Source organism: Vitis vinifera, chromosome 11 (assembly GCF_030704535.1).
Source record: "Vitis vinifera cultivar Pinot Noir 40024 chromosome 11, ASM3070453v1".
Taxonomy (NCBI): Eukaryota; Viridiplantae; Streptophyta; class Magnoliopsida; order Vitales; family Vitaceae; genus Vitis; species Vitis vinifera.
Window position 1 is genome coordinate 6,024,267 of NC_081815.1, and position 24,761 is coordinate 6,049,027.

Genomic DNA, 24,761 nt, shown 5'->3' on the forward strand with positions numbered 1-24,761 from the left:
TATTAAATTTATTATCACTCCCAAAAAAGAGACAAGTTTACATTATATAGAAGCTGAAGCCAAATTCTGTTATTAACAGATTTTTCAGCTCACTATTTATTGAAAAGAAACAAAAAAACAATGCCTTCTGTTATTCTCATATGAATACTACTATTAATACCAAAAGCACCCCAACAATTCTTAATACGGAGGATACGAAGGCAATGAGAATCGAGAATCATATTTTTGCTGATTCAAGTGGTATCAGGCCTTTCAGAAAGCACTCAAAGTTGAAATAAGCATAATTTTTCACATTTCTATATAATCTTGGCCTTTTCTCGTCAATCAAGGCATCCACTGGTCCGATTCCTTGTCTGGCTCAGGTTCATTAAACATAGCCACTGATATCCTCATCCTTTCTGAGTTGCTTACAACCCTGTGTATGGCGCTCTTGAATATTCCATTACTCATTATCTGCATAAATTCATATAAAAACCAATTACAATGCTCAGTTGTCCATTGCTTTCTTCTAAGCTAGGCATGCTATGCTGATTAATTCAGTGCACATGTAAAAGGAAAAGTTTGTTTATGTCTCTAATAACCCACAGAACTGCAGAATTGCAAGTGGCCTGAAGGGTCAATATGTTGGGTTTCTATGGGCACCATGTGACTGCAACCCCCAGAGAAGGAGGTGGGAGGCAGCTTTAAATCCTAGTACCAGGTTTTTATTTTGGAGACAAATTAGAAGTACAGATGGGTTTTAAGAAAATCTGGCGTTCCGCTATGATATATTTCCGAAATTTTGCGGTGAATCAAAGAATATTCCTAGTTTCTGTCTTATTTTTTATTCAGTAGTTGCTATATATGTTAGTTAAACAAGGCCAAGAAAATCCTTCTCAGGTGGAATAGTTTTTTGGGCCATGCCAAATAGACAGAGATATAGATACCTGCATCTGATCCCCAAGGTTGACAACAAGAGCATGGGGAATTATAGGAACCCTAAACCATTTATCATCTTTGAAGACTTGAAGACCTTCTACTTCTTTGTTTTGGAGAAGGACAGTGATTCCTGATCCATCTGAATGAGGTTTAAAACCAAGAACCAGATCAGGCCTTGGACAACTCAGATAGAAATTAAACCTTCTCTGCATCACTGCCCGCTCTCCAAATTGACTGGAGAAGCTATTCTCTTCCAGATTCAATGACATTGCCATGGCCTTGAAGAGAACATCCATTATAATCTTTACATTTGCGCCATATTCATCCAAGACCTCTCTGCAAGAAAAATAAACCAAAGTCCATGATCAATATAAGAGAAAAGCTTCCATCATTCAAAATTAAGGGTAAAAGTACCTAAATTCATTTGGGTTTTCGGGCCAAAGTTGAAGCTTTCTTTGATCCACTGGTTGTAGCCTGAGAAGCAAGCGATATGACCAGTCGAGCACTTGATTCTCTGAAAGAATAGGCTCATTCCCATAACCTTCGATGCCATCAGTCGCCCTGGAGTACTTTTGTTTCTCTTCCACCGGAAGTGCAAAGAATTGCTTCCCAACTTCCCGTACTTTATCTAAGAATGAACTAGAAATCCCATGGCCTACCGCCTGAGACTCAGAAGAAAATTCCAAGTTGTTTGTGAGTGCTCATGCAAATGAAAGGCAGGCATGACAAGGAATTAAGCACCAAATTGACTAATTTCTTTATATAAAAATAAATGGGCCCAATTGCTAGACACAAATTCTACCAAACTGAGGGTTTTGATTATGCCATTAACTGTCGCCCTATAAAAAAAATATACATATTTCTTATAAAGATTTCGAGTATGCAGAAACCAAAACCTGAAAGCAGCCCCATGAAGTGAGAGCTGATTTAAGTTTCTGTAGCTCTTCTTCTTCTCCTCCTCTTGAAGATAGCGACGAAGAGGAGGAGAGGAGACTGATGTCGATGATGGGAATTGGATCTGATGGGAGAAAAGAATCCATAGGGTGGATACTGTTTTCTTTAAGGAAGTATTGTGGGGGTGGCTCATTCCCATTCATAGACATTTCTTGAACACTCTGGCCAAGTGGTGATACGACGGCGGCAACTGGACTTCCGGCCATGTTGCTCGTTGGCAGGGTACGCAAGAGATGATAAACTCGATAACATGGTGTTGCATATATATATGGAAATATGCAGAACCATATAGCTATGTCTAGTACTGGACATTTGGTGAGAGGTGACGAGGCCTTAATCAGAGCTTGATGGGACTCTCTAGTTGAATAAGAGCATCAGCATGTGACGAGGCCTTTTTTTTTTTTTTCTTTCATTCTCTTCCTTTCTTTAATTTCTTTCTATATATGTGATTGAAAACATGGCAAAGTGTTTCTAGTCTTTCTCCTATTTGAAAGATAAAAATTTTAAATGTTATAAATATTATAAATATTTCTTAAAATCACTACTAAATGTATCCAAGTATCTTAACTTTTTCAAATAGACCACTCTTTGTAAGACTTGTTTAAGATGTATGTTGGAAATCAAGCCCACGTTGCCTTCTTGCCTGTGCATATTCCTCCCCATATTTAGCATCCTCTGTTTACTTCCCTGAATTAGTGTAATGTACAGCCTTTATTATAATTGATTTAGGAGTAATTCTAGCAAGGTAGTTTATTCACTTTCCATGTAAGAGTAGTTTATTCACTTCTCATGTAAGAGTTTATTCACTTTCCATGTAAGGGAAATTCCCTCCGGTGATAGTGTACCATTCCGGAATTGTCTTATATCTGTAGGCTATTTATTTATGCTTTCATTCATTGTAAAGGAATGTATCACAGAATGAATTGAGGTGTTCCTCCATAGTTTGTCTTCAAATTCTTCATATTTTAGTCTTCAAATTCTTCATGGTATCAGAGCAGGTTTAATCCTGTCTCATCGTCTTCATCTTTAGTCAGTTTTTTTTTTCTACTCAATTCTATTCTTCTAATTTATGCCTAAATACGGTCCAGCCTTTGGAATGGCTACCAACTCATCATCCTCTACCTCTGATATCATCATCTCATCGTCTTCATCCTCTCATCAGATGGAAACCTCTCATCTTCCAATCACAGCCCATAAACTGAATGGGCAAAATTATTTGCAATGGTCTCAGTCCATATTAATGTTTATACGGGGAAAGGAGAAAGATGACTACATCACCGGAGCTTCGGCGGCACCAGAAACCACAGCATCAACCTACAAAAAGTGGATAGCAGAAAATAATATGGTCATGTCCTAGCTAGTCAACTCTATGACCGCTGACATTGGTGAAAATTTTCTGTCATTTGATACTGCCAAAGAAATCTGGGACATTGCAAAAGAAACTTTCTCAGACAAGGAAAACACATCTGAAATCATCCAGATTGAAGGCATCCTCCACGATTTGCGTCAAGGAAACCTTACGGTAACTGAATATTTCAATACTCTTACTCGTCTATGGCGTCAACTTGATACGTTTGAGGTTCATAACTGGAATTGTGTTACAGATGGTTTTTTGTATAAAAAGATTGTCGAAAGGAAACGAGTGTTTAAATTTTTGTTAGGTTTGAACAAAAATCTTGATGAAATCAGAGGAAGAATCATGGGAGTAAAACCCCTACCTAGCCTCAGAGAGGCATTCTCTGAAGTCCATCGCGAAGAAAGTCGGAAAAATCTCATGATGGGATCCCATCAACAACTGAATATGGCAGAAAGCTCGGCTCTTAAGACTCAATTGGCTCCTTTTGACAATCGTCAAAAAATTAAAGGAGGTAGACCTTGGTGTGATCATTGCAGAAAGTCGGGACACTTAAGAGAAACTCGCTGGAAGATTCATGGAAAGCCAGTAGATTGGAAGCCACGTCAACCACTTGAGAAAGAAGGACGAGGCAATCATGTGGCTACCGATGAACAATCGCCACAACCTGAAGCTAACCCTTTTAATAAGGAGCAAATGGAGATGCTTCAGAAACTACTGTCTCCTCTTTTGTCAGTACAGTCACAAACTGGCTCATCTTCCAACCAGGTCATTGGTTCCGGAACCTTGGCTCACAAAGGTAATTTTTTAAGTGCCTTCACTGCTGGTAAGAAACGTAAAAAACCTTGGATAGTGGACTCAGGAGCATTTGATCATATGACGGGAGATGCGACAATTTTTGATACATATAGCTCATGTCCAAATAATTTAACAGTCCGAATAGTAGATGGTTCACTATCAAAGGTTGCCGGAACAGGTTCAGTTGTGCTATCAAGGGATCTTACTCTCAACTCTGTTCTCCTTGTTCCTAACTTGGACTGTAATCTATTGTCAATTAGTAAACTCACTAAGGAAAAGAGGTGTATTACTAATTTTTCCTCCACTCACTGTGAATTTCAGGATTTGGATTCGGGGAAGACGATTGGCAATGCTGAGGAATGCTCTGGACTCTACATCCTTAAGGAGCGCCACGATCCACAAGAACAACCTCAAATGGCAATTGGTAGTAATTCATTTTCGGTTTCATGTCAAAATAACGATAGTGCAATTAGGTTGTGGCACTATCGCTTAGGTCATCCAAATGTTATGTATCTCAAGCATTTATTTCCTTCATTATTTAATAAAAATCCAAAATCCTTTGAGTGTGAAATCTGTCAATTATCAAAGCAAGTCCGGTCTCATTTTCCCATTCAACCCTATAAAGAGTCTAGTCCATTCTCAATGATTCATAGCGATATCTGGGGTCCGTCAAGAATAAAAAATGTAACTGGTACTAGGTGGTTTGTCTCATTCATAGATGATCACACTAGATTAACTTGGGTATTCCTCATGAAAGAAAAATCTGAAACGAGTCAAATTTTCAAAAATTTTAAAAATATGATTCAGACCCAATTCCAGTCAAAAATACAAATTCTAAAGTCTGATAATGCTAGGGATTATTTCAACTCCATTCTAGGAGAATTTCTAGCACAAGAAGGGATAGTTCACTTAAGTTCATGTGTTGATACCCCACAACAAAACGGAATCGCTGAAAGGAAAAATAGGCATTTGTTAGAGGTGGCTAGATCACTAATGTTCTCCATGAATGTTCCAAAATTATTCTGGGGGCAAGCTGTCCTTACGACAGCCTACCTCATCAATAGGATGCCGTCTAGGGTACTAAAATTCCAAACACCTTGTCAAACACTCCTAAAATCCTTTCCGACTACTCGTCTCATCTCCACCGTCCCACCCAAAATTTTCGGGTGCTCTGTCTTTGTTCATATCAATCAACAACATAGAAGTAAACTTGATCCTAGGTCACTCAAGTGCATCTTTCTTGGGTATTCTTCAAATCAAAAAGGGTATAAGTGTTACTCTCCGGTCACAAGAAAATTCTACAATTCAATGGATGTCACCTTTTTTGAAACCCAGCCTTACTATCCCAAAAACGATATTCAGGGGGAGAATTCAACTCAGGAATATCAATTTTGGGATCTTGAGTCATTTAGTGAGTCACCCATCACCACAGGAAATCACATTCCTCCAGAGTCATTTAATCAGCCCGAGTCCATTGTTGACTTGTGGGATAAGGAGCACATCCAAGAGGAAACGGAGGAATGAGCACTTTCTCAACAAACCCATGAGGCAGAACCGGGTCCTAATCCAAGCAAACTTCCAGGTAACAACGCTCCTGATGGTACTGTTGATTCCGAGTTAGAAAATGATATTCTTAATATGCCCATAGCTTGGAGGAAAGGAGTTAGATCATGCACTCAGCATCCCATTGGAAATTTTATTTCTTATGATAAGCTATCACCTACGTTTCGTGCATTCACTTCTAGCATCACAGAGATACAAGTTCCTCAGAATATTCAGGAAGCTTTCAAGTATCCTAAGTGGAAGGCGGCAGTCGATGAGGAAGTTCGGGCGCTGGAAAAGAATGGTACGTGGGAAATTACTGACCTCCCAAGAGGTAAGAAACCAGTTGGGTGTAAGTGGATTTTCACAGTAAAGTACAAGGCAGATGGTAATGTGGACAGGTATAAGGCTCGGTTGGTCGCCAAAGGATTCACCCAATCCTATGGCATTGACTATCAAGAAACTTTTGCTCCAGTTGCCAAGCTCAATACTGTTCGTGTACTTTTATCCTTGGCAGCTAATCTCGATTGGTCGCTTCACCAACTTGATGTGAAGAATGCCTTCCTCAATGGTGACTTAGAGGAAGAAGTTTACATGGACATTCCTGTTAGACTTGAGACGACATCAAATTTCAACAAGGTTTGCAGACTCCGAAAATCCTTGTATGGTCTCAAACAATCTCCCAGGGCCTGGTTTGAACGGTTCACTAAGGTAGTGAAAGGATACGGATTCGTTCAATGTCAATCCGATCACACACTATTTGTGAAACACTTCCCAGAAGGGAAACTGGCAATTATCATTGTATATGTGGACGACATAATTTTGACAGGTGATCATGAAGAGAAAATTGAATTACTTAAAAAATTACTGACAAAGGAATTTGAGATCAAGGATCTTGGAAACCTCAAGTACTTTCTCGGAATGGAGATTGCTAGGTCAAAGAAAGGTATAGCAGTCTCATAACGCAAATACGTTCTGGACTTATTGAATGAAACAGGAATGCTAGGATGCAAGCCGGCAGAAACACCTATGGATACAACTGTCAAACTGGAAGAAAGTGATGGAAGTGCGCCAGTTGATAAAGGAAGATATCAACGTCTTGTGGGGAAACTTATCTATCTTTCTCATACAAGGTCAGACATCGGCTTCTCCGTTAGTGTGGTAAGTCAATTCATGAATAATCCAACCGAAAAACACATGACTGCTGTGATCAAAATATTGAGATACCTCAAGATGACACCGGGAAAGGGTCTCTTCTTTCAAAGAACAACAAAGAAAGAGATTGAGATTTTTTCAGATGCAGATTGGGTAGGTTCAGTGACTGATCGGAGATCAACTTCAGGCTATTGTTCATTTGTCTGGGGGAACTTGGTTACATGGCGAAGCAAGAAACAGTCAGTGGTAGCCCGTAGCAGTGCTGAGGCAGAATTTCGTGCTATGGCACAAGGTATCTGCGAGGGAATCTGGTTGAACAGGCTGTTAGAAGAATTACGGGTTCCATTGAAGCATCCCATGGTGTTATACTGCGACAATCAAGCTGCCATCAGTATCGCTAAGAATCCGGTTCATCATGATCGAACTAAGCATGTGGAGATAGATCGACACTTTATCAAGGAAAAGATTGAAGAAGGAGTTTTCAAAGTCAGCTACACTCCGACAAACTGTCAAACGGCTGACATTCTCACAAAAGCTCTTGCTCGAGTTAACTTCGAAGATCTGACAGAAAAACTTGGAATGATCAACATCTACAACGCGGCTTGAGGGGGAGTGTTGGAAATCAAGCCCATGTCGCCTTCCTGCCTGTGCATATTCCTCCCCATATTTAGCATCCTCTGTCTACTTCCCTGAATTAGTGTAATGTACAGCCTTTATTATAATTGATTTAGGAGTAATTCTAGCAAGGTAGTTTATTCACTTTCCATGTAAGAGTAGTTTATTCACTTCCCATGTAAGAGTTTATTCACTTTCCATGTAAGGGAAATTCCCTGCAGTGATAGTGTACCATTCCGGAATTGTCTCATATCTGTAGGCTATTTATTTATGCTTTCATTCATTGTAAAGGAATGTATCACAGAATGAATTGAGGTGTTTCTCCATAGTTTGTCTTCAAATTCTTCATATTTTAGTCTTCAAATTCTTCAATGTATATAGACATTTGATGAACGCTACCACCGAAATGAAGGTGCATGCTTACCTTATGTGCTCACACCACACTTCCATTTCCGGATATATAATACAAGAGCTACGCAAGAAGTTTGAAAAAATTCCATCCCTATGCACAACTTCAAAACATCTACAATGCCAAAAAAAAAAAAAAAAAAAAAATCTTAAGAAAGGGTAGTAATAATGTCCTTTTAAGACATTTTTCATATATGAGAAATTGTCTTTTTAAAAGATATCTTTCATATAGTTTTTCACGTAGAGAGTTGTATTTAAAAGATAATTACAATATAAATTTATTTTTAAAAAATAAATAATAAATATTAAAATATAAATAATTTACATTAAAGTTGTTTTAAAATTGAACAATTTTTTTTGAGAACTTAATTTTTTATAAATAACTCAATTTTTCATTAGTAGTGTTATTTCAATAGACAACTTCCTTAGACATTGATTTTCTTTTTTAATTAAAGTTAATCATTTTAAAATTAATTTTATCTATTTTTTTAATCAAAATATGGTTTTTATTACAGATATATATTTCATAAGAGTTGTCTTTTTCAAAAATAATTTGAGTGTAATTTTTAAATAGTAGATGTTGAATTATTAACAATTTACATGAAAGCTGTTTTTTTTTTTTTTTTTAAATAACTTCTTTAAAACTTAATTTTTTATTTATTTATAAAAATACTTGATTTCATTAAAGGTGTTATTTTCAAGATACACCTTCAGATTTTATTTTATTTTATTTATTTTTACTAAAGACATAATTTTTATTCGTGATAAACTCCGTCTCTAATTGATCCGATGATGAATTCTTTTCCACCATTAATGGTGGAAGAAGAGGTCGTCGAGCCTCTGACCTGAAATTATGCTCTTTAGGCATGATACGGTACACATGACTCATATGCGCCTGAGGTAACACACCCTCTTGGGTCTTCCCCCATGCAGCAAGGAATAAGTGCTAACATGCGACATGAATTGCTAGCCTAAGTAAACAGATCATCCATTCATGGCAAGTAACTGGAGCCCTAAAAATTATATATTTTCATAGAAAATTTTCAAGTATGTAGAAACCAGAACCTCAAAGCAGCGCCATGAAGTGAGAGCTGATTTAATTTTCTGTAGCTCATCTTCTCCTTTAGAAGATAGCGATGAAGAGGAGAGGAGACTAATATCAATGATGGAGATTGCATCTGATGGGAGAAATGAATCCATAGGCTTAATACTGTTCTCTTTAGGGAAGTATTGTGGGGGTGGCAGCTCTTGGCAACTGATACTACATCGGTGGCACCTAGACTTCTGGCCATGTTGCGCCTTGGCAAGAGACCTGAGAGATGATACTCAAAACACACATGGTGATCTATATATATATGCATAATCATATATTGTGTCCACAGGCGTTTAATGAGGAGGAAGAGGGCCTTGATGTTAGTGCAATCATATCATATTATCGCATTTGTTTAGTTGCTTAGGCAAATGAATAAACCGATATACTTAATAGGTTGCTACCATATTTTAAGATGTGTACTTAGATGGTGTTTGTTTTGACTTTTTCTATTCAGTAAAAAAAAATAAATACCACCTTAATCTTTTTTTTAATCACCATTTACAGGAAGTGATTTAATTTTTTGGCATTCAATTAATCATCACTTTTATCTAATAATATGATAAAATTAATGTGGTTAAAGATGGACACCAAAATTTTTGTAAAAATTATACTTGCACCACCCATGTGCAGCAGCATGGACCTTGTTTTGTAGGTTATGAACTAGTGAAACATACTTGAAGCATACATGTCAACAGCAGTAACTTAATTTACGGCAGTTCTTCAATTCCACCCCTTTGGCACTAATTTCATTCTCTTGTGCTTACAACCTTGGGCATTATTTGTAGTTTCTTTTAGCTTGTGGTGCTCATGGCCATCGATCTTCCCCATTGTAGACAGTTTCTTTACTTTCTCGTGCTCCACACTATCTATCTATCTATATATATATATATATATATATATATATATATATATCATGATATATGTGGGAATGGTTATGCATGTACGTTTCCCAATGAATTTTATATATAGGGGCTTGACTTTCTATACAATGAAAATAAAGATTACAACATTTTACAGCCACGTAAGTCTAGCATTCATGAGCATGATCGATACAAATGACGGGATACATGAAATTCGATAACACGATTCTAATCCAGTCTGTCCTATGAACACGGGTTCTGTGTTCTTGAGAATATGAGGTTCCATCGTCTTATGAAAAACACAAGTTCATCCTCTGAGACTGGAATCCTTTAGAATGTAACAAGTGGCATGGAAAAGTGTTACATATTAGGTTAACCGTAATGCTATGGATTTTTTTAGAGACCCAATATTTGACATGGTCTATGGAATCAGGAAGCAAAAGCTTGGTTGAAGCAATGACATTAAAACAACGATCGATCAATGTTCTAAAATTGATGGAAGACAGATTGCTACAAATTGAGAAGAAATTAGGTGAGCAGTAAGGACATAAAAAACAAATTGAAGTACTCTTTTTAGTTTTTGAAAATCCTACGGCAAGAGAACGAGATTCTATGGATGGCAGCCACTACCAGAACCTCACAATACCATCCAGTCTGTTGATCCACAACCTTCTCTCCAGCTTGCTGTGCCTGTTGGGGAACATAAAAGAACAACCGAACAAAATAGTGACCACCCCAAATAGATATACAAAGGTGAGGAATTAATTCTACAATTGTTAAGGAGTATGATATGCATATGAACCAAAATCTTGCAAACTTAAACTTTTAGGAAAATTGATAATTCAACATGGTATTAGAGCTTGATTTGGAGGGAGATCTCACGTTTGAATCGCCTTTCCACAATTTGCATTTGCTCCATTTGTTTCGTTGGATATGAATTGAAATTTTGTTTGTTAAATATAAATCCAAATTCTGTCTATTTCTCTATGTGAGAGTATGGGGCCACACATTAGGGAGGGTGTTAAGGACCATGAATTGCATATTGAATCTAAATTCTGTAAGGTTAAACTTTAGGAAAATTGGTCATTTAACAATAATTGGGTGATTTAAGCATGTACTCTAACATTGAGCATGCCAATAATGGCTCCTCATGAACCTTATTCGTGTTTCTAATGGCAAGCCTACTCTGAATACTAGTCGAAAAAGCTACAACAACATTGGCTTTGTGAATTTTGCTGTAAGAGGCTTGTGGCACTTTGTGATGCCTAAATTTAACATGTTCGACGATGTGGGGGATCCTTTTGACTACCTTATGCGCTTAAGCAAGTAATGACTCTTGAAAGTGGAAATGTCTCTTTATTATGTAAAAGTATTTGTAGACCCTCAATTTTGTCCTCCTAATACATGTCTTATTAGATACTTGTTCGATACTTTACAGTTAGCTCCTTGGTGGCCCATATCTACTCACACTACTTACTTTTCTTGAACCACCTCGGAGACTCTGGTTGAAGGATTGCCTAACCCCTTATTATGACCTTGACAGCCTTAATTTAGACTTAGGCACTTTCCTGAACGCCTTAGGCCCATTTAAGCATTTTTAAACCCACTTTTTATATGACTTGCATGATTGCATGACCTACATGACTTGTGTGGCTTATATGGATTTCTTTATTATTTTTATTTTATTTTATTTTATCTTATTACAAGTTTTCTAAATCATATTTCTTGGCTTTTTTGGGCATGAGGAAACGGGCCACCATCTATTTGGAAGGAGAATCACCAAAATTTTGGAAAAGAGGAGATTTTGTTTTTAGAAGGATAACACATATATTATTTCCATGGGAGAATAGGTTATAAAAGGGTAGAAAATAAGAAAGGAAAGTGGATTTCCTTTTTTTGGATCAGAGAAGTTTTATTTTTGGAGGGGGGATTGTTTTTCTTGAGGAGAGAGATCTAAGACAAGGGGGACTTTGGCAGGGAGATTTTTTTTCTTTTGGAGTAGAAATTCACATACAAAAGGCAATCTTTTTTAGAGGAGAGGAACAGATGCAATTTTTTGGGGGGAGCGGTAGAAGACTTGAAAGACTAATTGGGCTGCCATTTTGAAACATCAAGAGAGTATTTTTCCGATACAATACAGGTTAGTTTTCGATTTTTGATACCGTATTTCTTTTTTTTTTTAGTTTGGGTTTTAGTTGTTTGGTTTAATTAATTGTTTGTGATAAATTCTTTTAAATCTCGATTTCGAACAATCTTTTATTTTTCTTAGATTAAATGTCTCTCTTTTATGATTGCAATTCATTAGTTTTATGCTAGTTTATTTTTAATTTACATGAAAGTTTAAATAAAGTTTATATTTTTAATTCCAATTAGTTTATTTTTAAATTTGAATGAGTTATCGATCTTAATTCTTTAGTTTAATTGACCTTGTGAGATAAAATTTATATTTTTAATTCCAATTAGTTTAATTTTAGTTTATTTTTAATTTGAACGAGTTATTGATCTTAAATCTATTAGTTTAATGGGACTTGTAAGGTAAAGTTTATATTTTTAATTCCGATTAGTTAAAATTCTAGTTTATTTTTAATTTGAATGAGTTATTGATCTTAAATCTATTAGTTTAATTGGACTTGTAAGGTAAGTTTATATTTTTAATTCCGATTAGTTTAAATTCTAGTTTATTTTTAATTTGAATGAGTTATTGATCTTAAATCTATTAGTTTAATTGGACTTGTAAGGTAAGTTTATATTTTTAATTCCGATTAGTTTAAATTCTAGTTTATTTTTAATTTGAATGAGTTATTGATTTTAAGTCTATTAGTTTAATTGGACTTGTAAGGTAAAGTTTATATTTTTAATTCCGATTAGTTTAAATTCTAGTTTATTTTTAATTTGAATGAGTTATTGATCTTAATTCTTTAGTTTAATTGATTTTGTGAGATAAAATTTATATTTTTAATTCCGATTAGTTTAATTTTAGTTTATTTTTAATTTGAATGAGTTATTGATCTTAAATATATTAGTTTAATTGAACTTGTAAGGTAAAGTTTATATTTTTAATTCCGATTAGTTAAAATTCTAGTTTATTTTTAATTTGAATGAGTTATTGATCTTAAATCTATTAGTTTAATTGGACTTGTAAGGTAAAGTTTATATTTTTAATTCCGATTAATTTAAATTCTAGTTTATTTTTAATTTGAATGAGTCATTGATCTTAATCTATTAGTTTAATTGGTCTGGTAAGGTAAAGTTTATATTTTTAATTCCGATTAGTTTAAATTCTAGTTTATTTTTAATTTGAATGTGTTATCGATCTTAATTCTTTAGTTTAATCGATCTTGTGAGGTAAAGTTTACATTTTTAATTCCAATTAATCTAACTCTAGTTATTCATGTGTTTCTTGAAATTTAAATGTTAGTTTTTGGATGATAATTTTGTTAGTTTGTTTGATTAGGAAGTCATAAATTTGTTGCCTTAGTGATTGTTGGTCAATTTTTTTTTTTTGAGGGTCATTGGAAACCCATGGAGGTTGGCCTTTACTCTCACCACTTTAATTGACAAGATTTTCTAAAATCTTTATTTCGTGATCTTTGTTTCCTTTTGTTTTGATTGATATTTTGTTTTCTATTTTTGTTATTTTAAAAATTAATTTCTTTTATTTTAAAACAAAACTCTTTTTCTCAAAAAAATCGTTTCTTAAATTTTTTTTTATTATTATTCATTTAAAGCCTTTAGAATCAAAATCTATTTTCTTTTTAAAAAATAATATGCAACCATATCTTAATCGGTTTGCATCCTTCTCAATTTTCAACAAAAATTTTGGTTTTAAACAAAACGCGAATCAAAGCTTGTGGTCCCAAATAAATGGAACAATTTTAGGCTAAATTCGTGTATATTAATTTGGGGAATTGGTGAAACCCCTACATAAGAAATTTTTTTCAAAATTTACTTTTGCTACCATCCTGCTATTTATTGTAATCATATTTACATTTTTCTTTTTAGGAATTGTATACAAGATATGTATGATAATTAATTATTCTGAATTCTGATAATTTTTGCTAATTATTTAGATAAGCATGCTAGGATTTATTATTTATTATTTATTATCTAACCCCCATGTCCTGAGGAAGCACATTAGGAATTATATATGCTATCCAGGTACGTTCCCAAAATTTCATGAATCTGCATGTCATTGCCCTTGTTTGATGCCATACTTGATTGCCTCGATGCTTGTTTGATCATCCTTGATAAAATGCATGTCGTGTGTCATATTTCTGAATTAACCATTGATGTTTTATGATAGCGCTTAAGAAGTGGTTCAGGTACGCACCTTAACTCTCCTTTATTGTGATTGATCTCCTTATTTAGCATGCTACTTTATGAAAATCACCTAGCTTACTTAGGTATCTACAATTAATCAATTAATTGCCCCATTTCCTCAATTTAGTCAGTAAAGACCTCTTTAGGGCTTAGAAGGGTGTTACCTCCTAGAGGTACCTTCCCAATAAGTAACCTGATCCCCGGACCTATACTCAGGTTTTTCAAAGACATGCTTTTTTCCAAAAATTATGGAGTCACATTTTAGGGTTTTTCTTTCTTGTTTTATTTTCCCTTTAAAATAAAAATAAAATAAGTGGTGGCTCCAACTTTTCCAAAACTGAATAATTTTTCACAAATAAAAAGAGAGTCTCGCCGATCGAGTGGGGACGCACGTGAAAAATGCGGGTCCACAGTATTGTTACGATAATGTCCTTAAAAGCATGACAAGATGTAACAAACTTGAAATTTATTATTTATTTAATTATATTTCAATGACACTTTTATTTATCTTTGTTCCACACATTATACTTTATGAGTATTCAAGCTTGCATTTCTTGTATTGTGCATGACTTGAGTGTATTAGGAGTTATATGGAAGGTCCAAGTCATGACTTCCTTGCAAGTTGTTGATTTGTTCATAGTCGGTTCATGAAGTTCAGTAATTTATTTAAGGCTATAGTGCATTACCTCCTAATTAGAAAGATGATTAGTCTAATAGAGATGAGGTTCCCATGATGAGTGCACTATGTATATGGTTACATATTAAATAGGAATTATAATGAGTCTTGACATAAGACTATTGAGTAGTCATAACTTCACTAAGATGCTATACTGTATTGTCTTTCAACTTTGAGAGAATATTGAACTTATGTAGAAGTTAGTAGTGACTTTGACCTACACCTAAGATCTTAAAGTGATCATTTATTCGTTATAGATTGGGTCACTATAGATGTAAGTTAGTAGCAACAGATATTCTCAATAGAGGTTCCATGATACCTCATAGGATTGAGATAATGTGTCTCCTTAGGTGATCCTAAAGATGTGTGTTTAGATAAATTATGGTCATAATAGATCCTTAAATGGAACTTGATATAGGCTCTTTGAGAGTTAGGATATGTTAATTGATTACATGATAAAAGGATTTGTAATTTAAGGATGATGGAGGTAATATTAAGAAGTTGATAACTTTCAACTTGTTAGATTACAAACACCAGTTCATAGGGAGATTATATACAATAAAAAGCAAGTCATAGATCTGAACACTTGGTGTCTCATTGTAATATACATAAAATATTGGAGTGTAGTTAATTCTCTATAGTAGAATGTTAAGTCAGCTTCAAAATTAGATTTTAATGGAGTCAATACTATCCTATGGGTCCTAGTGGACTCATTCTAGCTTATATATCTTGATGACATGGTTCATGAGGGTTGGTTCAATTCTTGGTTCACTTATGTGCATAGAAGTGTTTTTATGCAAGGTTGCATAGAAATTTGTGAACAATATTGTTGGATTGAGTTAATTAATTAATTGGAGCAATGTTAGGTTAATCAATCAATTAGGATCCTTTTTGGGTTAGATTAAATAACTCAAACCCAAGGTGAACTAAAGTCACTTAAACCTAATAGGAACTCTATAAATATCCCTTATAGGGTAAGGATTTCAATCTTTTTCGAGCCATTCCCCATATGTTCTAAAGAGAGAGTCTTGGCCTCCATCTTTTAGATTTCCAACATCTTTGTGCTGAGCTTCATGGATGAGTCATTGAGTGGAAGAATAGAGGTTTATGAAATCGTTTTTAACTACTACGTCATCAAATGACTATCTCCATCACAATGATTTAATCTAAGAACATCCATCCAAATATGAGGTAAACACTCCAAACCTATTTTATAAATCCTAGAAAGGTTTTGAATGCTTTGTTTCTGCTATGAATAGGATCTAATAGCCCTATGAATAGTTTCATGCTTCTATCAAGATTTAGGGCATGAACATAGAGTAATCTAGATTTCCCAACAAGTATTTCGATCTAGCATGTAGGGTTTCGCATTCTCATGGTTCTATCGTCTATCGTCTGCCATTAGACTCGATACATTAGTTTAGATAACTCTCGGAAACAAGTGCTTCCCACTATCTATGCTTAGTAAAACAAAAGCGGAGTATGATAGGTTTATTCCATGTAAAAAAATGTTTGTGGAGAATCTATTCAGAAGTTCATGACAATTTTTTGAGGTGCAATTCTATAGTTGGACAAAGTTAGCATGGACATTATGATGCAGACTATCAAGGAGGTAATATTTCTAAGCACATTATTCTTTAATTTGATATCTCTAGATCTCCCTAACCTTGTGGATGAATTGTTCCAAAGAGCTAACTAGTACACAATGTTAGAAGACAACCTTCATGCAACATCATAATGCATAGTCATATCGACTCAAGTGGGAACTAACACTAAACTAGTGTAAAACACATTTAATGAATTGTTATATAGAAAAGAATTTAAACATGATTCATCTAGACAAAAAAAAGGAAGCATCTAGTAGAGCAATAGGATATTCAATATAGGATGATCCCTTCTCCCTTTGGCAATGTCATACTCCTAAATCTTATCCCTAATTTAAGGAGTAGATGGATTTGAATAGGTCCTCCAATAAGAGGGGAATTAGAGCAACATGACCAATCATGTTTTTGTGACTACCATCAAGGCCGAGGACATAATACATATTAGTGTTGAAATCTACGCTACTTAGTCGAGATATTAATACAAGCTAATTATCTAAGGCTATATATGAAAGAATGAAAAATCGATGATGAGAACAATCAAAGAGGAAAAGAGATCATGCTAGTTAACTTGTATCTCACTCGATCATCCACTGTTATTGATGGCAGGGCTAACTTATTCATCATGGAGCTTTAAATCATAAATAAAAGGAAAAATACAAGAGACAAACCCGTTGTTTCGAATAACTAGTATACAAAACATGCTCACACAAGATAACATCCAACTAATAGATGGACCAATCATATTTGATTCATCCAAGTTACAACACTGGTTACACCTATATGAGGATGCACTAGTGTTAACCTTAACGATGATCGGGCACATTATGTAAAGAGTATTGGTCGATCGAGGAAGTTCAGTTGAATTGCTCCACTTTCCTACTTTCCTTCAAATGGGGTACAAAATTGCCATGTTACAATCCTTAGGACAGGTGTTGATAGGTGTCAACGGGTTGCATATTGTTTCATTGAGATAAGTATTTCAACCCGTCTCAATAGGGCCAACAACCATGCTCATGTTGTTCAACATTATGGATGATCATCTTTATATAACGTCATATTGTGATGGGTGTGGATTCACAAGATGAAAGTCGCCCCGTTCACTTATCATCAGAAGTTGAGTTTCTACACAATGTAGGGACAACTTGACATATAAGAAGATCAAGGTTGCTAGACCCTACACTGTATCATTGTTAATTGGCAATGCAACCAAGGATAATTTGGAAGCTAAAAACCTTCTAAGTAGAATTTACAACATAGTTCCCACATGTTTGATAAAAGGCAGCCTTTCTTAATTTGCAGAACCTTTACAGTCTCACCCACTGTTCAACTCAAATTTGCATAAAATAGTATCACTTTGCGTCCATATATCTCCATATGAAATTGACACCCTGTTGACTTTCTTGTGAATTAATTCTGATATGTTTGCATAAAAACATTATGACATGATTGGGATTGACCCTTATGTGGTCAAACATCAACTAAACATGAAACCCGGGAGGAAACCGGCCTGTCCAATATATTCCATCCAAAAAGGCAAGAGATCATATGGTAGGAGGTTAAACAACTTTTGGGTGCTGGATTCATTCGAGAAATATAGTACCCAAAGTGGTTGACAAATGTTGTGGTTATACCAAAGAAGGATAGAAAGTCGAAAATATATGTAACTATACATGGATTTAAATGAAGATTGTTTCCCATTACCTCGAATTGATTAAATATGGATGTAACAAGAAGGCATGAGTTGCTCTTCTTTATATGGATGTGTATTTGGGTTACAATCAAATCCCTATGTGCCTAATTGGTTCAAAAAAGATAACCTTCATCTAGAGTGATGATATCTATTGTATAATGCCATGTCTCTTGGCCTAAAGAATGATAGAGCCATCTATCATCGGTTGGTCACTTTGTCTATTCAAACCATTACTGGGAAAGACAATGAAGGTTTATGTTGACAATAAGTTGATGAAATCCAAACATTGGACAAATCACTTAGAACACTTGAACAACTCCTCCTAAGTACTATGGTACAAAAATTTGAAACTCAACCCTCGAAAGTGTGCATTTGGATCGGAATTGGGCAAATTTTTAGGTTTCTTAGTTGTAAAACAGGGAATAGAAGCCTTGGGCAACTCATGGCAGTGCTGGACATGCCTTCTTCGACCATAAAAAACAAGAGACATCAACCTTATTTTCTGAGATACAAGTTTTCAATCTCTCTTGAATACCAAGTCTCTTAGATCCTAATAGGAAGGTTAGAAGGCCTAAATAGGTTCATCTCGAAGTCGTTAGTCTGACTATAACCATTTTTCAATCTTTTTAAAGGAGCTAGTTGTTTTGGGTGGTCAGATGTTTGTGAACGAGCCTTCAAGACTATTAAATAATACCTTTTCATGTATTTAGTCACTTCAGATCATGTTGTAGGGTTTCTTTGCTTTACATAAGCGAGAACTAGTAACGCCTCGTATACTATACATTGGCCAATAGTGAAACGAGGTACAACAAATTAGAAAAGATAGCATTAGCATTGAGGATGGAAACAAAGCAGTTATGAACGTACTTTCAAGACCATGTTATTAACATCCTCACTAACCAACCACTAAGGTTGGTGCTCCCTCCATAAACTCGATATATTAGGATGCCTCGTCAATTGGGTACTTGTAGACTTCATCATTGAGTTGCAAAATAACTTTAAGAGTGAAGAATCAAACAAAATTTTTGGTAATTATATGTAGACAAGTCGATAAAGAAAATAGGAAGCAGAGCCAAGCTCATTCTATGAACACCAGATGACATGGAAGTCCTATATGCTATCCAGTTTGACTTCCTTTTGTCTATTAATAAAGTAGGGTAGGAAGCTCTCATAGTAGGGTTGCACTCGCCTAAGACCCATCTATGAAAAACTTATATGTATTTAGTGACTCATAGCTAGTGAATCGTACAAATTAAAGGGGAATACAAAGGTAAGGAAGACCAGATGGAAAAATATTTCAAAAAAGTGAAAGATATGTTGTCACGTTTTAAGCAAGCCAAAGTATCACAAGTCCCGCATATGAAGAACAAGCAAGTTGATGCACTAGCTAACCTAACATCATCCTTGACAATGTGAGAGGCTTGAAAAATACTAGTTGATTTTGTGGTTGGTGCATAAGTGATTTTTTCGTTAGTCAACCAAACAAAGTGCATCATGCCCAAGACATCTTGGATGGACCTTATCTTTTGTTACCTGGAAGACGACACATTACTTACAGGGATAAAAGGAACGTACAAAGTTTAGGCAAAAAAATAACATGATCTTCTGTAATCAATAACCTGTTATATAATTGGTCCTTCATAGAACCTTACTTGAGGTGTCTCTTTCTCGAGTAAGCCCATCTTATCCTCTCCAAGCTACACAAAGGAGCATGTGGAAATCATGTTGGAGGACGATCATTCTAACAACGCAGACTCAGACCAATTCGTGTCGAAATGGGACAAGTGCCAATTTGATCCTATCATTCATATGCTGGTCAAAGAGCTTGTCCTAGTTACTATTCTTTGGCCTTTTGCATTGTAAGGGATAGATATAGTCGACCCTCTTCCTACAATACCCACTTAAAAGAAATTTCTTCTTATAGCCACAAATTATTTCACTAAATGGGTGGAAGTTGAAGGACACAATTCAAAATTTCTTAACTAATATAGGATAGGATTTAAGCTATCAGACAAATTCCTCATATTGGAATGAAAATAAGGAACAAGGAGTGAAGCCTAGCACCACTTCTGCTCCTACATCAGCTTCTATTTGATTCTAATTTCCGCCCGTTGGTTGACTTTGACTTTTTGAATCTAATAAAGAGCCTCTATTTCATTTCCAGTGGACTGAGTGCTTTGAATGGCATTGCTTATGTGCTCCAATCCATATAGCTTTATATCTCAGAAAACAGTTTTGATATCTCCCTCCCAAATCAAAGACTCAGCTCTCATCAAGTTCATGTGGAAAAACATCCAATGCTAATTCAACATTTCACGTGTCATAGTCGACCACAATTCAATGATGGAAAACTCAAGTGGTTCTGCAAGCAATATGGAATTCGTAACTCGTTCTCTTCTCCCTACTTTTCTCAAAGTAAATGGTAAGCTAAAACCAGGTGTGGTTTGAGGCCTTTCCAATTATGAATAGGTTCAGTATCAGGCTCAATCCATTTTGATCCATATCTTGTGACATGGCCCAGGTCATGTCACCCTGACAGATATGGCTGGTCAGGGATAGCATCGAAAGATTTCATACCCAAATCCTTGTTCTCTTGGTCAAGGATTCTCTCGAGCAGGTAGCTTGTCCCTTATTGAATTTGTCGATAGGGTGTGTCGTTCCCTCGTCCTAGGCTTGTGGCTTAGCCATAGTTGTTAAAAGGCATCTCTAAAGTGCCTCTAGGATCAATACATAACCACTCCTTAGTTATACAAACTGGTTTGATAAGCTAGTTTCTTCTGAATTCCATGAAGATCTATTATAAACTTCATATTCATGGACTTTCCCTGCAAGATTATTAACACAAGCTCATGGGTCAATATGATATCAAGAGTTTGCTCAGTTTTAGAGTCATTAATTGCTTCAATTTCAAGTATCACGCATATCAAAATAGCTTCGAAAAGGAGATGACATATGCCCCTTCTTCCCCACTAATCTTAATACTTGGAAAAAAAATGTTACCTAAAATCATTTGGCTCTTGGGGCCAAAATTTGAACCTCCTTCAATTTTCTGGTATCCCAAGCAAATAGTGGATAGAACCTGGTTTTCTGAAAGGACCGGATTATTGCCAATTTGCATGTTACCTACTGCTCAGCAATCCTTCTTTTTCTCTCTTCCCTTATAGGTTTCAAGAATTGTTTTATGACTTCACATAAGAGCCATCTTCATCTTTTTGTCATCTTTTCATTCTTCTTTTTCAATTGCTGATAGGAGCACCCATATGCAATATGTTGATGATGACTGTTCTTTCTGCAATTTCATAATAGGTTTATATATTGTTTCTAAATTCACCTAAGCATAAAATTTGTTCAAGTCTATTTATGAAATTGTTTTCTTAGATATAATAGCAGATTAACAGATGATATTCTCTCTTCATTATTTAATAAAGCAAGCTCAGCAATAGGTTAGGTTTTCACCACCTTGGTTCATGACAAGATGCTCGGAGCTTAAGTGCTTTAGTTAAATATACAAATGTCCCTTTCTAGTTGAGCCTCTACTTGTCTCGGATACAATGTGACAAGTAGTAATATGCTTCAAAAGGAGCTTTTGTGAATATGGTGAGGACCCCAAGATTCATTTGTTTATACATATGAATGCAACACAAGAAAAGCAATTTCATTTGATTGATGGTCACAGTTCCAATGGAACACAATATTTAGTGGTGGTCATTCAGTCACTAACCAATTATTATAATATTTTCTGTATTCAATTTATTTTGTTATGCAAGGATGTACAAGTTATCAAAAGTGTGGAAAAAAAGATGCATATAACTAAGGTTTCCATAGCTGAATAATAGGTAGGATATGCAATGACTCACTCTCAATCATATAGATAATGTGTTATGGATTTAATAGGTCCTAATAGCTTTAAAATACGTTTATGTAACCAAGAGGAGTTCACTACATATATAATGTCAAACTTTTTTCCTTATCTCATGTGGGATATCACAAGATATACTACACGATCCAACTTTCTAATCTTTTTGTTACCAAATCCTTACCTGGATGGATTGAGCCTCGAATTCACGGGTAGGTCAATGATCCAATTAGCACTTCAAGATTGGCATATTGTTAATTAGATGGTTGATGTATAGTGAAGATCACCTCTGAAAGAATGCTAATATGTGATAACTGTTATTTTCTGATTATCTGCACATGATGCAGTAATGCAGGAACATATGATCATATTAGCCTCCATTGCAGCTTTCTACACAACTAAGAAGGGAAGTTGTTTACAATCATTAGATTGCACAAGCTCACTCTGTGATAATGCCTCAAGATATGTCAATTAGATCCCACTATATATATATATAGATTAAAATACTCTAAGCCTGTTTTGCAGATGAAGATCACATGACTCAATAACATAAGCTCAGAGATTTTAGTTGAACTAGTTCTGAACAAGAAATAGAATTCTCACCCTTTTCTGGAAAAACAGAGGATATGAAGACAATGAGAATTGAGACTCATATTTTTGCTGATTCAAGTGGTACCACCCCTTTTTGAAAGCACTCAAAGTTGAAAGAAGCATAATTTTTCACGTCTCTATATAATCTTGGCCTTTTCTCATCTATCAAGCCCTCCACCGGTCCAATTTCCTTCTCTGGCTCAGGTTCATTAAACATAGCTACTGATATCCTCATCCTTTCTGAGTTTGTCACAACCCTGTGTATGGGGCTCTTGAATATTCCATTACTCATTATCTGCATAAATTCATAAAAAAACCAATTACAAAGCTCAGTTGTCCATTGCTTTCTTCTAAGCTAGGGATGCTATGCTGATTAATTCACTGAAGGAAAAATTTGTTTTATGTCTCTAATAACCCACAGAAATGCAGAATTGCAAGTAGCCTATTATGGCCAGCATGTAACTGCAACCCCTCAACAAGGAGGTGGGAGGCAGCCTAAGATCCTAGTACCAGGTTTTCATTTTGGAGACAAAATAGGAATACAGATGGGTTTGAAGCAAATCTGGGATTCGACTACAGTATATTTCTGAAATCTCAAGGTGAATCAAAGAATATTCCTAGTTTCTGTCTTGTTTTTTTTTTTTTTTTTTTTCACTAGTTGCCATGTTAGCTAAACAAGGCCAAGCAAATCCTTCTCAGGTGGAATAGTGTTTTGGGGCCATGCCAAATAGACAGAGATATATATACCTGCATCTGATCCCCAAGGTTGACAACAAGAGCGTGGGGAATTACAGGAACCTTAAACCATTTATCATCTTTGAAAACTTGAAGACCTTCTACTTCTTTGTCTTGCAGAAGGACAGTGATTCCTGATCTATCTGAATGAGGTTTAACACCAAGAACCAGATCAGGCCTCGGACAACTCAGATAGAAATTAAACCTTGTCTGCATCACTGCTCGCTCTCCAAATCGACTTGAGAAGCTATTCTCTTCCAGATTCAGTGACTTTGCCATGGCCTTAAAGAGAACATCCATTATAATCTTTACCTTTGTGCCATATTCATCTAAGACCTCTCTGCAAGAAAAATAAACCAAAGTTCATGATCAATATAAGGGAAAAGCTTCCCTCATTCAACATTGTTCATAAAGGTACCTAAACTCAGTTGGGTTCTCTGGCCAAAGTCGAAGCTTTCTTTGATCCACTGGTTGTAGCCTGAGAAACAAGCGATATGACCAGTCAAGCACTTGATTCTCTGAAAGAATAGGGTCATTCCCATAACCTTCGATGCCATCAGTTGCCCTAGAGTACTTTTCTTTCTCTTCCACCGGAAGTGCAAAGAATTGCTTTCCAACTTCCCGTACTTTATCCAGAAATGAACTTGAAAGTCCATGGCCTACCGCCTGATACTCAGAAGAAAATTCCAAGTAATTTGTAAGTGCTCGGGCAAATGAACGACAGGCATGACAAGGAATTAATACACCCAGTTGCTAAGAACAAATTCTACCAATCTGAGTGTTTGGATAATTCCAGTAAGTGTCGCCCTATAAAATATATATATATTTTCTTATGAAGTTTTCGAGTATGCAGAAACCAAAACCTGAAAGCAGCCCCATGAAGTGAGAGTTGATTTAAATTTCTGTAGCTCTTCTTCTCCTCCTTTAGAAGATAGCGACGAAGAGGAGAGGAGACTGATGTCGATGATGGGAATTGGATCTGATGGCAGATACGAATCCATAGGCTGGATACTGTTTTCTTTAAGGAAGTATTGTGGGGGTGGCTCATTCCCATTCACAGACATTTCTTGAACACTCTGGGCAAGTGGTGGTACGACGGTGGCAACTGGACTTCCGGCCATGTTTTAAGGTATGCTGCGGGATACCCAAGAGATGATAAACGCAATAATACATGGAGGGTTGTTCTTTGTACCCACCGTTTATTTTGGGGCTACTACCCACTGACTCCAATAATAATAATAAGATGACATGTGCAAAGTGCAGGCCATTACAAAATTTGAAAAAACTTAATCGGGAAAGATGACTTATTGCTGGAAATAATCCTATGCATCTCATATGTATATCTAAATATTACAACTTTATTATAATTTATTATTATATAACAAATATAATTCGTTATTTAATGAACTACCTAACATTTATTTAAAAAAAGAAAATCCTATCAAGTACCCTTATACTCTCATTATTCAAATATACAAAAAGGACACTAATTTAATATGAAAATTAGTTCAACCATAGTATTGAAAAATACTTGGTATGTGTTTTGATAAATCAAATTTAAATATCAAGTTTTAATCAAATTAAGATAATTT

The 24,761-nt window shown here is 35.4% G+C and overlaps 2 protein-coding genes across 6 annotated transcripts; both read right to left on the bottom strand.

The window, feature by feature from the left end:
* Positions 1-217: 217 nt before the first annotated feature.
* LOC100247195 (protein SRG1) lies at positions 218-2,163 on the bottom strand. The gene is given in 5 exon segments (XM_010658246.3): positions 218-345; positions 348-453; positions 927-1,254; positions 1,333-1,580; positions 1,815-2,163. Coding segments are annotated over 5 exon segments (1,074 nt in total). The 5' UTR covers positions 2,079-2,163.
* A 6,552-nt stretch (positions 2,164-8,715) lies between these two features.
* Positions 8,716-24,470, bottom strand: LOC100250663 (protein SRG1-like). 5 transcript variants are annotated; one of them, XR_009466910.1, is made up of 6 exons: positions 24,033-24,418; positions 23,588-23,835; positions 23,182-23,509; positions 22,447-22,729; positions 22,028-22,132; positions 20,838-21,276 (listed from the first exon to the last, which is right to left on the bottom strand). XR_009466910.1 is itself a non-coding variant. In XM_059740719.1 (5 exons), exons 1-4 carry the CDS (start codon positions 24,288-24,290, stop codon positions 22,493-22,495), a joined length of 1,071 nt encoding a protein of 356 aa, XP_059596702.1. In that variant the 5' UTR covers positions 24,291-24,418; the 3' UTR covers positions 8,716-9,056; positions 22,447-22,492. The 5 variants fall into 5 exon arrangements, 4 of the variants coding, with proteins under 4 accessions (XP_059596702.1, XP_019078341.1, XP_059596703.1 ...); XM_059740719.1 differs by lacking the exons at positions 20,838-21,276; positions 22,028-22,132 and adding an exon at positions 8,716-9,056; XM_019222796.2 differs by lacking the exon at positions 22,028-22,132 and having other exon boundaries at positions 24,033-24,423.
* Between the last annotated feature and the right edge of the window lie 291 nt (positions 24,471-24,761).